Source organism: Aquarana catesbeiana, linkage group LG10, assembly GCF_042186555.1.
Source record: "Aquarana catesbeiana isolate 2022-GZ linkage group LG10, ASM4218655v1, whole genome shotgun sequence".
Classification (NCBI taxonomy): Eukaryota; Metazoa; Chordata; class Amphibia; order Anura; family Ranidae; genus Aquarana; species Aquarana catesbeiana.
This window is the reverse complement of record NC_133333.1, coordinates 10,085,055-10,102,015: the sequence shown is the minus strand read 5'-3', so window position 1 is coordinate 10,102,015 and position 16,961 is coordinate 10,085,055. Positions and strand designations below refer to the sequence as shown.

Here is a 16,961-nt window from a genome sequence, read left to right as displayed (position 1 = left end):
AGAAAAGGTCACTTAGAGCTGCAACTAGTTTTGTTTTTTATGTGTTCCTGGCCTTTAAATATGATTTTCATGAAATCATACATATTCTTATTTCTTTCATTTAGAAACATTCTTTGATTATGCTGCGGAGATTTCAGGTAAGTGATGAAAGGGAAGCTCTAGTCCTGTATAAGTATATCATGTACTGAATACAGCTTATGGATCTATGACATCCGGTATTATCCACCTCTGGAAGGTTTTATCCCCTCCATGACCAGACCATTGTTTGCTATTCAGCACTGCGCTACTTTAACTGGTAATTGCATCATTTTGCATGAATTACGGCTGCGGCTGACTTTGGACTTGATAATACACAGTGAGGACCAACACCAGCAGATGACACGACTCCCCGAATCATCACTGACTGTGGAAACTTCACACTGGACCTCATGCAACTTGGATCCTGTGCCTCTCCACTCCTCCTCCAGACTCTGGGACCTTGATTTCCAAATGAAATGCAAAATATTGAAGTCAGTGATGATTTGGGGAGCCGTGTCATCTGCTGGTGTTGGTCCTCTGTGTTTTATCAAGTCCAAAGTCAGTGCAGCCCTCTACCAGGAGATTCTAGAGCTCTTCATGCTTCCCTCTGCTGACCAGCTTTACAGAGATGCTGATTTCATTTTCTAGCATGACTTGGCACCTCCCACACTGCCAAAACTACCAATACCTGGTCACATGATCATGGCGTCACTGTGCTCGATTGGCAAGCAAACTCCCCTGACCTAAATCCCATAGAGAATCTGTGGGGTATTGCCAAGAGGAAGATGAGAGACACCAGAAAACAGGTCACTGGAGTGCAGAACAAAGTGCAATCCAATGCTCCATAGAAGTATAGATACAATAGCTTTGGCCATACGTCTCCTTTAATCACTTGTGGTGATCAGATGTGGGCAGCAGACGGTGGAAATATCCAGGTCTTCACTCCCACGGGGTGTTCATGCCAGGAACGGCTGTTGGCACTTTGTGTGGAAGAGCAGCCAGGCAAAAAGCATTGCATGTTACAGGTGGTGTACCTAGGGGAAAAAGAGAGAAAAGCTCAGAGGGTGGAACTGAGACAATGTCTCCACCAGTGTTGGAGATGGTGGGAGAACGGTGGAAATGGCTGAAACTTATGGCAAATCATTATTACAAAATCTTACTGAGACAACTGAGACAATTCTGCCACCAATGATGTAATATTCTACTGAATAATCAATGGAGAATGATACCAAGAAAAGGTCACTTAGAGCTGCAACTAGTTTTGTTTTTTATGTGTTTCTGGCCTTTGAAAATGATTTTCATGAAATTATACATATTCCTATTTCTTTCATTTAGAATCATTCCTTTATAATGCTGCAGAGCTTTTAGGTAAGTGATGAAAGGGAAGCTCTTAGTCCTGTATAAGTATATCATGTACTGAATACAGCTTATGGATCTATGACATCCGGTATTATCCACCTCTGGACGGTTTTATCCCCTCCATGACCAGGCCATTGTTTGCTATTCAGCACTGCACTACTTTAACTGGTAATTGCATGCAACACTATATTGAAGATTTTGAAAAAAAATAATATGTTTTACTTTCTATTATAAAAACATATCCAATAAAATCAACGTGTTTTTTTCTTTTTTTTTTAATAAATGTAGGCCAAAAAGTATTCTACTACATATCTTTGGTAAAAAAAAAAAAAATCCCAATAAGTGTATATTAATTGGTTTGTGTGGAAGTTATAGCGTCTACAAACTATGGGATATATATTTGAGAATTGACCAGTCCTAATGTACTGACGGACGATCTCAAAACCCAAAATTCATTATCTCAGAAAATTAGAATATTACATAAGACCAATAGAAAAAAAAAGGATTTTGAATACAGAAATGTTGTCTTAATGAAAAGTATGTCCATGTACAGTATAGTATGCGCTCAATACTTGGTCGGGGCTCCTTTTGCATGAATTATGGCATCAATGTGACGTGGCATGGAGGAGATCAGCCTGTGGCACTGCTGTGGTGTGATGGAATCCCAGGTTGCTTTGATAGCGGCCTTCACCTCCTCTGCATTGTTGGGTCTGGTGTCTCTCATCTTCCTCTTGACAGATCCTCTATGGGGTTTAGGTCAGGTGAGTTTGCTGATCTATCGAGCGCAGTGATACCATGATCATGTGACCAGGTATTAGTAGTTTTGGCCGTGTGGGCAGGTGCCAAGTCCTGCTGGAAAATGAAATCAGCATCTCCATAAAGCTGGTCAGCAGAGGGAAGCATGAAGAGCTCTAGAATCTCCAGGTAGAGGGCTGCACTGACTTTGGACTTGATAAAACACAGAGGACCAACACCAGCAGATGACATGGCTCCCCAAATCATCACTGACTGTGGAAACTTCACATTGCCCTTATGCAACTTGGATCCTGTGCCTCTCCACTTCTCCTCCAGACTCTGGGACTTTCATTTCCAAATGAAATGCAAAATATTCCAGTCAGTGATGATTTGGGGAGTCATGTCATCTGCTGGTGTTGGTCCTCTGTGTTTTATCAAGTCAAGTCAACGCAGCTCTACCAGGAGATTCTAGAGCTCTTCATTCTTCCCTCTGCTGACCAGCTTTATGGAGATGTTGATTTCATTTTCCAGTGGGACTTGGCACCTCCCACTATGCCAAAACTACCAATACCTGGTCACCTGATCATGGTATCACTGTGCTGGATTGACCAGAAAACTCCCCTGACCTAAACCCCATAGAGGATCTGTGGTGTATTGCCAAGAGGAAGATGAGAGACACCAGAAAACAGGTCACTGGAGTGCAGAACAAAGTGCATTCCTGTGATCCATAGGAGAAGTATAGATAAAATAGCTTTGGTCATACTTCTCCTTTAATCACTTGATATCACAAATGGTGTTCACATGTGGGCAGCAGACGGTGGAAATATCCAGGTCTTCACTCCCACGGGGTGTTCATGCCAGGAATGGCTGTTGGCACTTTGTGTGGAAGAGCAGCCAGGCAAAAAGCCTCCCACATGTACCTGCGCCAAAAAGAGAGAAAAGCTCAGAGGGTGGAACTGAGACAATGTCTCCACCAGTGTCGGAGATGGTGGGAGAACGGTGGAAATGGCTGAAAATAATGGCAAATCATTATTACAAAATCTTAGCAACCTGAGACAATTCTGCCACCAATGATGTAATATTCTACTGAATAATCAATGGAGGATGATACCAAGAAAAGGTCACTTGTTATTTCTTTCATTTAGACCAAATTGTTCGCGATTCTGACAAGCTTTCAGGTAAGTGATGAAAAGGAAGCTCTAGTTTATATCCCGTATGAGTATATTATGTATTGAATACAGCTTATGGGTCTTGAACCGCCTTGAGCTCCAGCAGCTTTTACCCCATTTATTTCTATTCAGCACTGCGCTACTTTAACTGGCAATTGCTCAGTCATCCAACACTGTACCCAAATGACATTTATATTATTATTTTTTTCACACAAATAGAGCTTTCTTCTGGTGGTATTTGATCACCTCTGGGTTTTTTTATTTTTTATAATTCTGAAAAAACAAAAACAAATATTTTCTACTTTCTGTTATAAAACATATCCAATAAAAATCAAAGTTCTTCATCAATTTAGGCCACAATGTATTCTACTACATATCTCTGGTAAAAAAAAAAAAAATAATCCCAATAAGTGTATAGTAATTGGTTTGTGTGAAAGTGATAGCTTCTACAAATTACGGTGTATATATTTAAAATTGATCAATCCTGATGTATTAACCGCTGATCTTATTTTTTTGAGGGCCTTAAAATGCCAGAAAAGTACAAATACCCCCCAAATGACCCCTTTTGGTCAAGTAGACAGTCTGAGGTATTTAGTAAGAGGCATGGAATTTTTTTTGAAATTGTAATTTTTTTTTTGTCACAATTGTTTTGAAAGTTAAGAAATGAAATAAAAAAAACATTTTTTTTTTTACATACTGTCACCAGTGCAGCTTCATCTTAAACCTGGTGTGGCGGTGATCAGGGACACTAACTAGTGACAGTATGTAAAAAATAAATAAATAAATAAATAAATAAATACTTTATATTCAATTTGTAAATATTTTTTTCCTTTTTAATTTTTTTTTTTACATACTGTCATCAGAGTAGCTCAGTGTCACCATAATGACATTATACTATTCTGGGGGGTGATCAGGGATTTTTTTTTACGCTGTTATTGCTTTATACAGTGCAGATCAGTATATAGACCAGCCTTTCTCAACCTTTTTAACACAGAGGAACCCCTGAAATAGTTCTGCGGTCTCAGGGAACCTCTGCTAAAAATTAGAAACCTACAACTCATGGTACATTAGTGTGATGGTCAGTGGGAAGAACGGTCCTTACACTCATTGGGAAGAATTACCTCCTTACAGATAGTTAAAAAGATCAATAGCGTCAGTGGGAACTTATCTGAGAGGCAGAAATTGGCCAATGTTGAAGGAACCCCTGGCAACCTCTGGAGGAACCCTGGTTGAGAATCACTGATATAGGCAATAGTTTTAGCTGTCTATGATTGGCTACAGCTAATCACATTGTACAGGTAGCCAGACACCATGTGATTACTTGGTGGACACAGCAGGTGATGGGAATGTGTCTCTACATGCCCAGGTGGCAGGTGCTGCGCATGTCAACTAGCTAACATAGAGGTATGGGATTGCCCTTCTACGAGCCGCCGGCAAGTGCTTAAGTCAATGTGGTTTTATCTTTTGATTTAGCAGAAATGTTATAAGTTATGTTGTATTTGTCTTCTAATAATGACTTTAGAGTATTTTTAGCAAAAATATAATTCTGCTTTTTTTTTGGGTGGGGAGGGGCTGTCAGGTGTGCTGAAGAGGGTCCTGTGATTTCTAACAGCAGACCTGTGCAGTGGCGGCTGGTGCTCAATATTTTGGGGGGTTGGCAAACCAATGCCAACCCCCCCCCCAGGAGACAGGCGGGAATGTGACCCCCCCTGCATGCAGGAGATGGGCAGGATGTGATTGTGGCAGCGATCAGAGGCCTCCTTACCTTAGGAAGGAGGCAAATCAGGCAGACATGGATCCGGGCTGCAGCTCCTCGCTCCGGGGCCATTGCTTCTCCTCCAGGCCGAACAGGAAGTGGGTCCTGACTGAGACCTGATTGGCCGGGAGTTTTAAGACTCCCTTGCCAATCGGGTCTAAGGAACTGCTTCCTGATTGGCCGGGAGGAGAATCAGGAAGACAATAGCCAATATTAATACGCTAATGTCACACAACTGGGTGGGCTCAAGGCGCAGTGCTCTGCACCCCAAGCACACCCTTTTTTAAGCCAATTAGAACCTCAGGCTCTAATAGTGCTTAAAAAAAAAACATAAAAAACATGGAAATGCCTGCATCTGGCACCCTGCATGTAGATTAGTGGGCTGGACGCATGGATAGGGGGGGGTGGTGTCCCTGGACCTGTGTGTGTGTGTGTGTATATATATATATATATATATATATATATATATATATTGTGACAGCAGGCAGGTAAAAACACCTGGTTGCATCCAGGATGGAAAATATGTATGCCCTAGATTCAGGCTTTATGCTGACTTATACCACTAGGGGGAGTGCTGGGAGTCCTGCAGGGGAAGAGTTAATGAGCCCAGCTGAAGTAAGTGGGCTCATTAAGACCTATAGAAAACACCCCAGCAGGCTTAGGGAGATGCTCCATCCTGGAACCAGTTCTGTGATTGTGTAGACTGGGGAGTGTGGTATCTGAGCTTTGCGGTGAGTTAACGCCTGTGTGGCAAAACTTCTCAAAGAGAGATAGGGTCTGGGGCAGCACAAGGCTGCACCCAGTTGTTAGTTAGGGAATCTACGTGTGTAGTAAGCGGTCAAGCTGACCAGGATTTCTTTTCATGTTTCTTTTTGTTTTTCTGTTATTTTTTCAATGCATCTAGTCTGAATAAACCGCACCTTTGTTTTTTGTTTCACCTACCAAGCTGTCTGCTGTGCCTGTTTTTGTGTGGTGAACCCATCCAGGGGGTCACACACACCCGCTGCCGAGCTAACCCCTCACAGTTGGTGGAGAATGCGGGCAGTTTTTTTTTTTTAAGGCCAGCATGGAGGAGATACTGAGACAGCTGGCTCTAGCAAATGCAAATCAGCAGCGGACAAATGCAACTTTGCAGCAGAGTCTGGAAGCTCAGCAGAAAGCTCAACTGCAGAGTCTGGACGCTCAGCAACAAGCCCAGCAGCAATCTGAGGCCCGCTTCATAGAGCTGTTACAAAAGCAAGAGCAGAGACTCCAACAACAAATCGAGACATTAATGCAGCAACGGCCGCAGACCAGTGAGGCAAGTGGTTCCACTAATACTGCATCCTTTGGTGTGAGCCGTTTACTGACAAAAATGACTGGAGAGGATGATCCGGAGGTGTTTTTGACCACATTTGAAAGGACTGCTGAAAGGGAAAAGTGGCCTAAGGAGCAGTGGGCTGGACTTGTGGCCCCTCTGTTAACAGGGGAATCGCAGAAAGCCTATTATGACCTAGAGCCGGACCAAGCAAAAGACTATGTGGTGCTAAAAACAGAAATATTGGCACGGCTGGGTGTCACCCTGGCCGTCCGGGCTCAGCGTGTACATAACTGGACTTTCCGGCTTGGAAAACCCCCCAGGTCTCAAATGTATGATCTCATTCACCTGAGCAGGAGGTGGCTGCAGCCAGAGACTTTGACCGCACCAAACATTGTGGAACGTGTTGTTATGGATCGTTTTCTGAGAGCTCTTCCTACTTCCATCCAAAAGTGGGTAAGCCATGGAGACCCAGAAACTGCAGATAAGCTTGTGGATCTGGTTGAGAGGTACTTGGCTACAGAGAACCTGACCACCTCTTCCAGGGACTCACGGACTTTCCACCCTAAGACCAGACCATCCCCAGTGGCGGGTAAGATGACTCCAAGGGGTGAGGGTGGAGAGAGTGAGAAGGTGGGGGTTCAACCTAATGTCTGGCGGGAGCAGCCCGGGAAGCCCAGGCCGCAAGAGGCAGCGAAAAAGATTATTTGCTACCGCTGCCGGCAAGAGGGACATATTTCAGCTAATTGCCCAGTTGTGGATGAACCTATGCAATGTGACTTTATAAGGGACAGACGTCAGTCGATGTTTGCGACAGTCGCTTGTACTGCCATTCGGGGACCTGAGAAACATTTATGTAAAATGTGTATTAATGGTAGAAATGTGGATGTGTTGCTGGATTCAGGTAGCCTGGTGACATTGATAAAGGCTGAATTAGTTACTACAGTGGTCTCTGGGAATAACAAGGTGGCTGTTATTTGTGTGCATGGGGACACCCGAGAGTATCCTGTAACTTCAGTGTTTTTTGAGACCCACAAAGGTAACCTCTCTCATCAGGTGGGGTTAGTGTCTCACTTACCACATGATGCCATTGTGGGAAGGGATTTTCCAGTGTTCTGGGAACTCTGGGATTGTCCTGAGCCCCCCACTGGTGCCCCTATAGACCAGAAAGATGATGACCAGAATTCCTCTGAGAGTGGTGAGGACTCTCCAGAATTTCCCTTGTCGGTATTGGCAGGGGAAACTCGAGAAAATGGGGAGGAGCCAACATCCTCAGATGAAAACATGCCGTCTGTGGAATTTTCAGATCTTGAGGTTCACAGGGAAAATTTTGCCACAGAACAGTTAAAAGACCCCACCCTAATAAAGGCACGGGAGAATGTGGTGAAAATAGATGGCGAGTTAGTGAACCCAGAAAAAACTTGCACTTACCCGTACTTCACTGTGGAAAGGGACCTACTGTATCGAGTGGCTCAAAGGGCAGAAGAAACCGTTGAGCAACTTGTGGTGCCCAAACCTTACAGGAAGTTGGTGTTGGAATTGGCCCATGGGCACATTCTTGGAGGTCATCTGGGGACAGAGAAAACCAGAGAGAGAGTATTGCAGAGATTCTATTGGCCTGGGGTCATGAAGGAAACCGAAAATTATTGTTCCTCCTGCCCTGTGTGTCAGAAATCGGCACCTATGCCACATTTCCGTAACCCGCTGGTACCTCTTCCTATCATTGAGATCCCCTTTGAGAGGATCGCAATGGATTTGGTAGGTCCGATAATGAAGTCCGCTAGGGGGCATCAGTACATTTTGGTTATAATGGACTATGCCACCCGTTATCCGGAAGCGATTCCTCTTCGAAATACCTCGGCCAAAACCATAGCCAAAGAACTATCACTTGTTTTTAGCCGTGTGGGTATTTGTAAGGAACTGCTTACGGACCAAGGTACACCTTTTATGTCCCGAGTTATGAAAGAACTATGCAAGTTGTTCAAAGTGACACAATTACGTACGTCTGTGTATCACCCCCAAACAGATGGGTTGGTTGAAAGATTCAACAAAACCCTAAAACAAATGTTAAAGAAGGTGGTGGATAGAGATGGAAAGAATTGGGACTGTCTAATACCCTATTTGATGTTTGCCATTAGGGAGGTACCCCAATCCTCTACGGGTTTCTCACCCTTCGAGTTACTCTATGGGAGACACCCAAGAGGACTGCTGGATATCGCCAAGGAAACTTGGGAAAATGAGAGTTCTCCCCACAGGAGTGTGATTGAGCATGTCGCCCTGATGCAAGATAGAATTGCACAGGTAATGCCAATCGTAAAGGAACATTTGGCCCAATCGCAGTTAGCACAGCAGAGAGTGTACAACCGTGGGGCCAAGACCCGTACTTTTTCCCCAGGGGATAAGGTATTGGTGCTAGTCCCTACGGTTGAAAGCAAATTCATGGCCAAATGGCAAGGTCCATACGAAGTTCTCGAAAAAGTGAGTGAGGTGAACTATAGGGTTAGACAGCCAGGAAGGCGAAAGCCGGAACAGGTATATCACGTCAATCTGCTGAAAGCCTGGAGGGATAGGGAATCCCTAGTCGCAGAGACTTTGTCACCGGTCCAGTCTGATTGCTTTGTTCCTGAGGTTGGAATCGCAGTCTCCTTATCGAAACCCCAAAAACAGGAGGTTAAAGAGTTTGTACTTCGCAACAAAGAGATTTTCTCTGAGCTACCGGGAGAAACCTCTGGCGTAGAGCATGATATTATTACCCCGCCAGGAGAAAGGGTAAAACTAAAACCTTATAGAATACCAGAAGCCCGACGGGAGGCAATACGTGGGGAGGTTCAAAGGATGCTGGAATTGGGTGTGATAGAGGAGTCCCAGAGTGACTGGTCCAGTCCTATCGTACTAGTGCCCAAACCAGATGGGAGCTGGCGGTTTTGTAACGATTTTCGACAATTGAATAAAGTTACAAAATTTGACACCTACCCCATGCCGCGTATAGATGAGTTGATCGACCGGCTGGGAACAGCCCGATACATGACAACTCTCGATCTCACCAAAGGGTATTGGCAAATTCCCCTGGCCGAGTCGGCCAAGGAGAAAACGGCGTTTGTAACCCCAGATGGGGCGTTCCAATACAAGAGAATGCCGTTTGGGTTACAGAATGCACCTGCAACATTCCAGCGGAAAATGGACAAAATTCTGAGGCCCCATCAGAAGTATGCTGCAGCTTACCTGGATGATGTGATTATCCATAGCACAGATTGGGTCTCACATCTGCCAAAAGTGCAAGCAGTCTTAGACTCCATACGGGAAGCTGGGTTTACAGCCAATCCAAAGAAGTGCACCATTGGACAGGAGGAGGCCAAATATCTGGGGTACACTATTGGGAGGGGAGTGATAAAGCCTCAAGTCAATAAAGTTGAGGCCATACAGAGTTGGCCACGTCCCAACAGTAAGAAACAGGTACGAGCCTTTCTGGGAATCGCTGGCTATTATCGGCGATTCATCCCCCATTTTGCTTCTCAGGCTGTGCCCCTCACCAACCTGACAAAAGGGAAAGAGTCTGTCATGGTCAAATGGTCCCCAGAGGCTGAAGCAGCATTCCAGTCATTAAAAACCGCCTTATGTAGCCAGCCAGTGTTGTACTCCCCAGACTTCTCTAAGGACTTTGTTGTACAAACTGATGCATCAGACGTTGGGTTGGGAGCAGTGTTGTCCCAGGTCTGGAACGGGGAAGAGCACCCAGTCATTTACCTCAGCAGGAAATTGAAGTCCCATGAGGTAAATTACGCCACAATTGAGAAGGAGTGTTTAGCTGTGAAGTGGGCTCTAGATTCCCTTCGGTACTATCTATTAGGTAGGCACTTTGACCTGGTAACTGATCACGCTCCTTTAAAGTGGATGGCTCAAAACAAGGAGACCAATAGAAGGATAAATAGGTGGTTCCTGGCCCTACAGGAATTCAACTTTACAGTAAAGCATCGCCCTGGCGTTAAAATGGGGAATGTGGATGCTTTGTCTCGAGTACATGCGTGCCTGACTGCGTGTGTTCCAACCCCAAGGTTGAAACAAGAGGGGGGGGTATGTGACAGCAGGCAGGTAAAAACACCTGGTTGCATCCAGGATGGAAAATATGTATGCCCTAGATTCAGGCTTTATGCTGACTTATACCACTAGGGGGAGTGCTGGGAGTCCTGCAGGGGAAGAGTTAATGAGCCCAGCTGAAGTAAGTGGGCTCATTAAGACCTATAGAAAACACCCCAGCAGGCTTAGGGAGATGCTCCATCCTGGAACCAGTTCTGTGATTGTGTAGACTGGGGAGTGTGGTATCTGAGCTTTGCGGTGAGTTAACGCCTGTGTGGCAAAACTTCTCAAAGAGAGATAGGGTCTGGGGCAGCACAAGGCTGCACCCAGTTGTTAGTTAGGGAATCTACGTGTGTAGTAAGCGGTCAAGCTGACCAGGATTTCTTTTCATGTTTCTTTTTGTTTTTCTGTTATTTTTTCAATGCATCTAGTCTGAATAAACCGCACCTTTGTTTTTTGTTTCACCTACCAAGCTGTCTGCTGTGCCTGTTTTTGTGTGGTGAACCCATCCAGGGGGTCACACACACCCGCTGCCGAGCTAACCCCTCACAATATATATATATATATATATATATATATAGTAGTGTAATGTAAAGTAGTGAGTGTACAGCTTGTATAACAGTGTAAATTTGCTGTCCCTCAAAATAACTCAACACACAGCCATTAATGTCTAAACCGCTGGCAACAAAAGTGAGTAAAAATGTTCACATTGGGCCCAATTAGCCATTTTTCCTCTCTGGGGTCAGGTGACTCATTGGTGTCTCAGGTGTGAATGGGGAGCAGGTGTGTTAAATTTGGTGTTATCACTCTCACTCTCTCATACTGGTCACTGGAAGTTCAACATGGCACCTCATGGCAAAGAACTCTCTGAGGATCTGAAAAAAAGAATTGTTGCTCTACATAAAGATGGCCTAGGCTATAAGAAGATTGCCAAGACCCTGAAACTGGGATGCAGCACGGTGGACAAGACCATACAGCGGTATAACAGGACGGATTCCACTCAGAACAGGCCTCGCCATGGTCAACCAAAGAAGTTGAGGTCACGTGCTCAGTGTCATATCCAGAGGTTGTCTTTGGGAAATAGACATATGGGTGCTGCCAGCATTGCTGCAGAGGTTGTAGGGGTGGGGGGGTCAGCCTGTCAGTGCTCAGACCATACACCGCACACTGCATCAAATTGGTCTGCATGGCTGTCGTCCCAGAAGGAAGTGAAGACAGTTTGCTGAAGACAAGCAGACTAAGGACATAGATTGGTCATGTGACCCCAAACACACCTCCAAGACAACCACTGCCTTGCTAAAGAAGCTGAGGGTAAAGGTGATGGACTGGCCAAGCATGTCTCCAGACCTAAACCCTATTGAGCATCTGTGGGGCATCCTCAAACAGAAGATGGAGGAGCGCAAGGTCTCTAACATCCACCGGCTCTGTGATGTCGTCAATGAACCGTAGCTCCCCAGTGCTGGCAGCACTCATGCAGCCCCAGACCATGACACTCCCACCACCATGCTTGACTGTGGGCAAGACACACTTGTCTTTGTCCTCCTCACCTGGTTGCCCCCACACATGCTTGTCATCATCTGAACAAAATAAGTTTATCTTGGTCTCATCAGACCACAGGCTGACCCCCCCACCCCTACAACCTCTGCAGCAATGCTGGCAGCACTCATACGTCTAATTCCCAAAGACAACCTCTGGATATGACGCTGAGCACGTGACCTCAACTTCTTTGGTGGACCATGGTGAGGCCTGTTCTGCGTGGAACCTGTCCTGTTATACCGCTGTATGGTCTTGGCCACTGTGCTGCAGATCAGTTTCAGGGTCTTGGCAATCTTCTTATAGCCTAGGCCATCTTTATGTAGAGCAACAATTCTTTTTTTCAGATCCTCAGAAAGTTCTTTGCCATGAGGTACCATGTTGAACTTCCAGTGACCAGTATGAGAGAGTGAGAGCGATACACCAAATTTAACACATCTGCTCCCTACTCACACCTGAGACCTTCTAACACTAACGGGTCACATGACATCGGGGAGGAAAAATGGCTAATTGGGCCCAATTTGGACATTTTCACTTAGGGGTGTACTCACTTTTGTTGCCAGCGGTTTAGACATTAATGGCTGTGTGTTGAGTTATTTTGAGAGAACAGCAAATTTACACTGTTATACAAGCTGTACACTCACTACTTTACATTGTAGCAAAGTGTAATTTCTTCAGTGTTGTCACATGAAAAGATAGAAGAAAAGATTTACAAAAATGTGTGAGGGGTGTACTCACTTTGTGAGATACTGTATATAAATAAATATATATAAATATATGTATATATATATATATATATATATATATATATATATGTGTATATATATTATATATATATATATACCGTATATATATATATATACACAAAATATATATATATATATATATATATATATATAAATATATATATATGTATATTTATATATATATATATATATATATATTTATTTATTTGCTCTTTGTGTTTGTTTTTTTTTCTTAGGTGCAGTAGGCCATGCCAATGGGCGCCCAGTAAGAGGAGTCAGAGGTGAGTGTGAAAATTTAAGAAATAAAGCATAATCACTGTGATAAATTGCTAAGGTAGGCATGAAATATGGTGAGAGTCTCTGATCTGGCTGTTGAATTAATCCAGTCAATATTACCCCCATACCCGCCTAGGTGAACATACACTTTGTTGGTTAATCTTTATTGTTCTCCCGCAAGATAAGCAGAGCTGATTTTTTTAAAGTTATGCAATATTGAAAAAAATATTTTGAAAGTGCACACACTGTATAAGTGAATCTAATAGCCCTAGGGTTATGTGACCCCCTATACTATAATAAAGCTCCCAGGAATATTTGTCCTCAGAATAAGACCATCGCTTGTAGTAGTTAGAAGTAGATTACTTTTGATTTGGTTTTATTTATGAGTATTTGAGGGAGAGAGGGTTAGGGATACCCAAAAAGTCATTTCCTATCATCAGTAGCTTTAAAGTGGTTCACAACAAGGATTAGACCAAAATAATGACTCTCCAGGTGAGTGACCCGAACCCAGGGGGCTGCACAGCTCGTCTGTGAGATTCAGTAACATTCACAAATCCGGGATATTTCTGCACTCCTTGGTATCTTTATTGACGCATTAAACTGACAGGAACGTTAAAAGGTGACGCGTTTCGTGCTAAATTCCCGGCCAGCTCAGACCTCCCAGGTTTTTGAATGACGTCAGCTGAAAACAAGTCACAGAAGTGCAGAACGAAGTGCTCTCCTGTGATCCATAGAAGAAGTGCAGCCAAAGGAGCTTTCCTCGTACTTCTCCTTTATTCACCCGACATCACAAGTGGTGATCAGATGTGGGCAGAAGACGGTGGAAATATCCAGGTCTTCACTCCCACGGGGTGTTCATGCCAGGAACTGTTGTTGGCAATTCAAAAGAGCAGCCAGGCAGAAATCATTGTATGTTACAGGCGGTGTACCTGCGATAAAAGAGAGAAAAGCTCAGAGGGTGGAACTGAGACAATGTCTCCACCAGTGTTGGAGATGGTGGGAGAACGGTGGAAATGGCTGAAAATTATGGAAAATCATTACAAAATCTTACTGAGACAACTGAGACAATTCTGCCACCAATGATGTCATATTCTACTGAATAATCAATGGAGAATGATACCAAGAAAAGGTCACTTAGAGCTGCAACTAGTTTTGTTTTTTATGTGTTCCTGGACCTTAAAAATGATTTTCATGAAATTATACATATTCCTATTTCTTTCATTTAGAATCATTCCTTTATAATGCTGCAGAGCTTTTAGGTAAGTGATGAAAGGGAAGCTCTTAGTCCTGTATAAGTATATCATGTACTGAATACAGCTTATGGATCTATGACATCCAGTATTATCCACCTCTGGACGGTTTTATCCTCTCCATGACCAGGCCATTGTTTGCTATTCAGCACTGGACTACTTTAACTGGTAATTGCATGCAATACTATATTGAAGATTTTGAAAAAAAATAATATGTTTTACTTTCTATTATAAAAACATATCCAATAAAATCAACGTGTTTTTTTCTTTTTTTTTTAATAAATGTAGGCCAAAAAGTATTCTACTACATGTCTTTGGTAAAAAAAAAAAAAATCCCAATAAGTGTATATTAATTGGTTTGTGTGGAAGTTATAGCGTCTACAAACTATGGGATATATATTTGAGAAATGATCAGTCCTAACGTACTGACGGACGATCTCAAAACCCAAAATTCATTATCTCAGAAAATTAGAATATTACATAAGACCAATAGAAAAAAAAAGGATTTTGAATACAGAAATGTTGTCTTAGTGAGAAGTCTGTCCATGTACAGTATAGTATGCGCTCAATACTTGGTCGGGGCTCCTTTTGCATGAATTATGGCATCAATGTGACGTGGCATGGAGGAGATCAGCCTGTGGCACTGCTGTGGTGTGATGGAATCCCAGGTTGCTTTGATAGCGGCCTTCACCTCCTCTGCATTGTTGGGTCTGGTGTCTCTCATCTTCCTCTTGACAAATCCTCTATGGGGTTTAGGTCAGGTGAGTTTGCTGATCTATCGAGCGCAGTGATACCATGATCATGTGACCAGGTATTGGTAGTTTTGGCAGTGTGGACAGGTGCCAAGTCCTGCTGGAAAATGAAATCAGCATCTCCATAAACCGGGTCAGCAGAGGGAAGCATGAAGAACTCTAGAATCTCCTGGTAGAGGGCTGCGCTGACTTTGGACTTGATAAAACACAGAGGACCAACACCAGCAGATGACACGACTCCCCAAATCATCACTGACTGTGGAAACTTCACATTGGCCCTTATGCAACTTGGATCCTGTGCCTCTCCACTTCTCCTCCAGACTCCCGGACTTTCATTTCCAAACGAAATGCAAAATATTCCAGTCGGTGATGATTTGGGGAGCCATGTCATCTGCTGGTGTTGGTCCTCTGTGTTTTATCAAGTCAAGTCAGCGCAGCTCTACCAGGAGATTCTAGAGCTCTTCATTCTTCCCTCTGCTGACCAGCTTTATGGAGATGCTGATTTCATTTTCCAGTGGGACTTGGCACCTCCCACTATGCCAAAACTACCGATACCTGGTCACATGATCATGGTATCACTGTGCTGGATTGGCCAGCAAACTCCCCTGACCTAAACCCCATAGAGAATCTGTGGGGTATTGCCAAGAGGAAGATGAGAGACACCACAAAACAGGTCACTGGAGTGCAGAACAAAGTGCAGTCCAATGATCCATAGGAGAAGTATAGATAAAATAGCTTTGGCCATACTTCTCCTTTAATCACTTGATATCACAAATGGTGTTCAGATGTGGGCAGCAGACGGTGGAAATATCCAGGTCTTCACTCCCACGGGGTGTTCATGCCAGGAATGGCTGTTGGCACTTTGTGTGGAAGAGCAGCCAGGCAAAAAGCCTCCCACATGTACCTGCGCCAAAAAGAGAGAAAAGCTCAGAGGGTGGAACTGAGACAATGTCTCCACCAGTGTCGGAGATGGTGGGAGAACGGTGGAAATGGCTGAAAATAATGGCAAATCATTATTGCAAAATCTTAGAAAACTGAGACAATTCTGCCACCAATGATGTAATATTCTACTGAATAATCAATGGAGAATGATACCAAGAAAAGGTCACTTATAGCTGCAACTAGTTTTGCTTTCTATGTGTTCCTGGCCCTTAAAAAAAATATATTTTTCACGATTTTTTAAGTTATACATATTGTTATTTCTTTCATTTAGACAAAATTGTTCGCGATTCTGACAAGCTTTCAGGTAAGTGATGAAAAGGAAGCTCTAGTTTATATCCCATATGAGTATATTATGTATTGAATACAGCTTATGGGTCTTGAACCGCCTTGAGCTCCAGCAGCTTTTACCCCATTTATTTCTATTCAGCACTGCGCTACTTTAACTGGCAATTGCTCAGTCATGCAACACTGTACCCAAATGATATTTATATTATTATTTTTTTCACACAAATAGAGCTTTCTTCTGGTGGTATTTGATCACCTCTGGGTTTTTTTATTTTTTATAATTCTGAAAAAACAAAAACAAATATTTCCTACTTTCTGTTATAAAACATATCCAATAAAAATCAAAGTTCTTCATCAATTTAGGCCACAATGTATTCTACTACATATCTCTGGTAAAAAAAAAAAATAATCCCAATAAGTGTATAGTAATTGGTTTGTGTGAAAGTGATAGCTTCTACAAATTACGGTGTATATATTTAAAATTGAACATTCCTGATGTATTAACCACTGATCTGATTTTTTTGAGGGCCTTAAAATGCCAGGAAAGTACAAATACCCCCCAAATGACCCCTTTTTGTCAAGTAGACAGTCTGAGGTATTTAGTAAGAGGCATGGCAAGTTTTTTTGAAATTGTAATTTTTTTTTTGTCACAATTGTTTTGAAAGTTAAGAAATGAAATAAAAAAAACATTTTCAGTTTTTTTTTTTTTTTACATACTGTCACCAGTGCAGCTTCATCTTAAACCTGGTGTGGCGGTGATCAGGGACAC

General features: G+C 43.2%; 1 protein-coding gene across 1 annotated transcript in view; it reads left to right on the top strand.

Annotated features, from left to right (window-relative positions):
- Positions 1-15,750: 15,750 nt before the first annotated feature.
- LOC141111478 (uncharacterized) overlaps positions 15,751-16,961 on the top strand; it is a 315,956-nt gene continuing 314,745 nt past the window's right edge. The window contains exons 1-2 of the mRNA XM_073603770.1: positions 15,751-15,865; positions 16,179-16,211. Of these exons, the coding sequence (XP_073459871.1) occupies positions 15,751-15,865; positions 16,179-16,211 (148 nt within the window). The remainder of the gene's footprint in view (positions 15,866-16,178; positions 16,212-16,961) is intronic.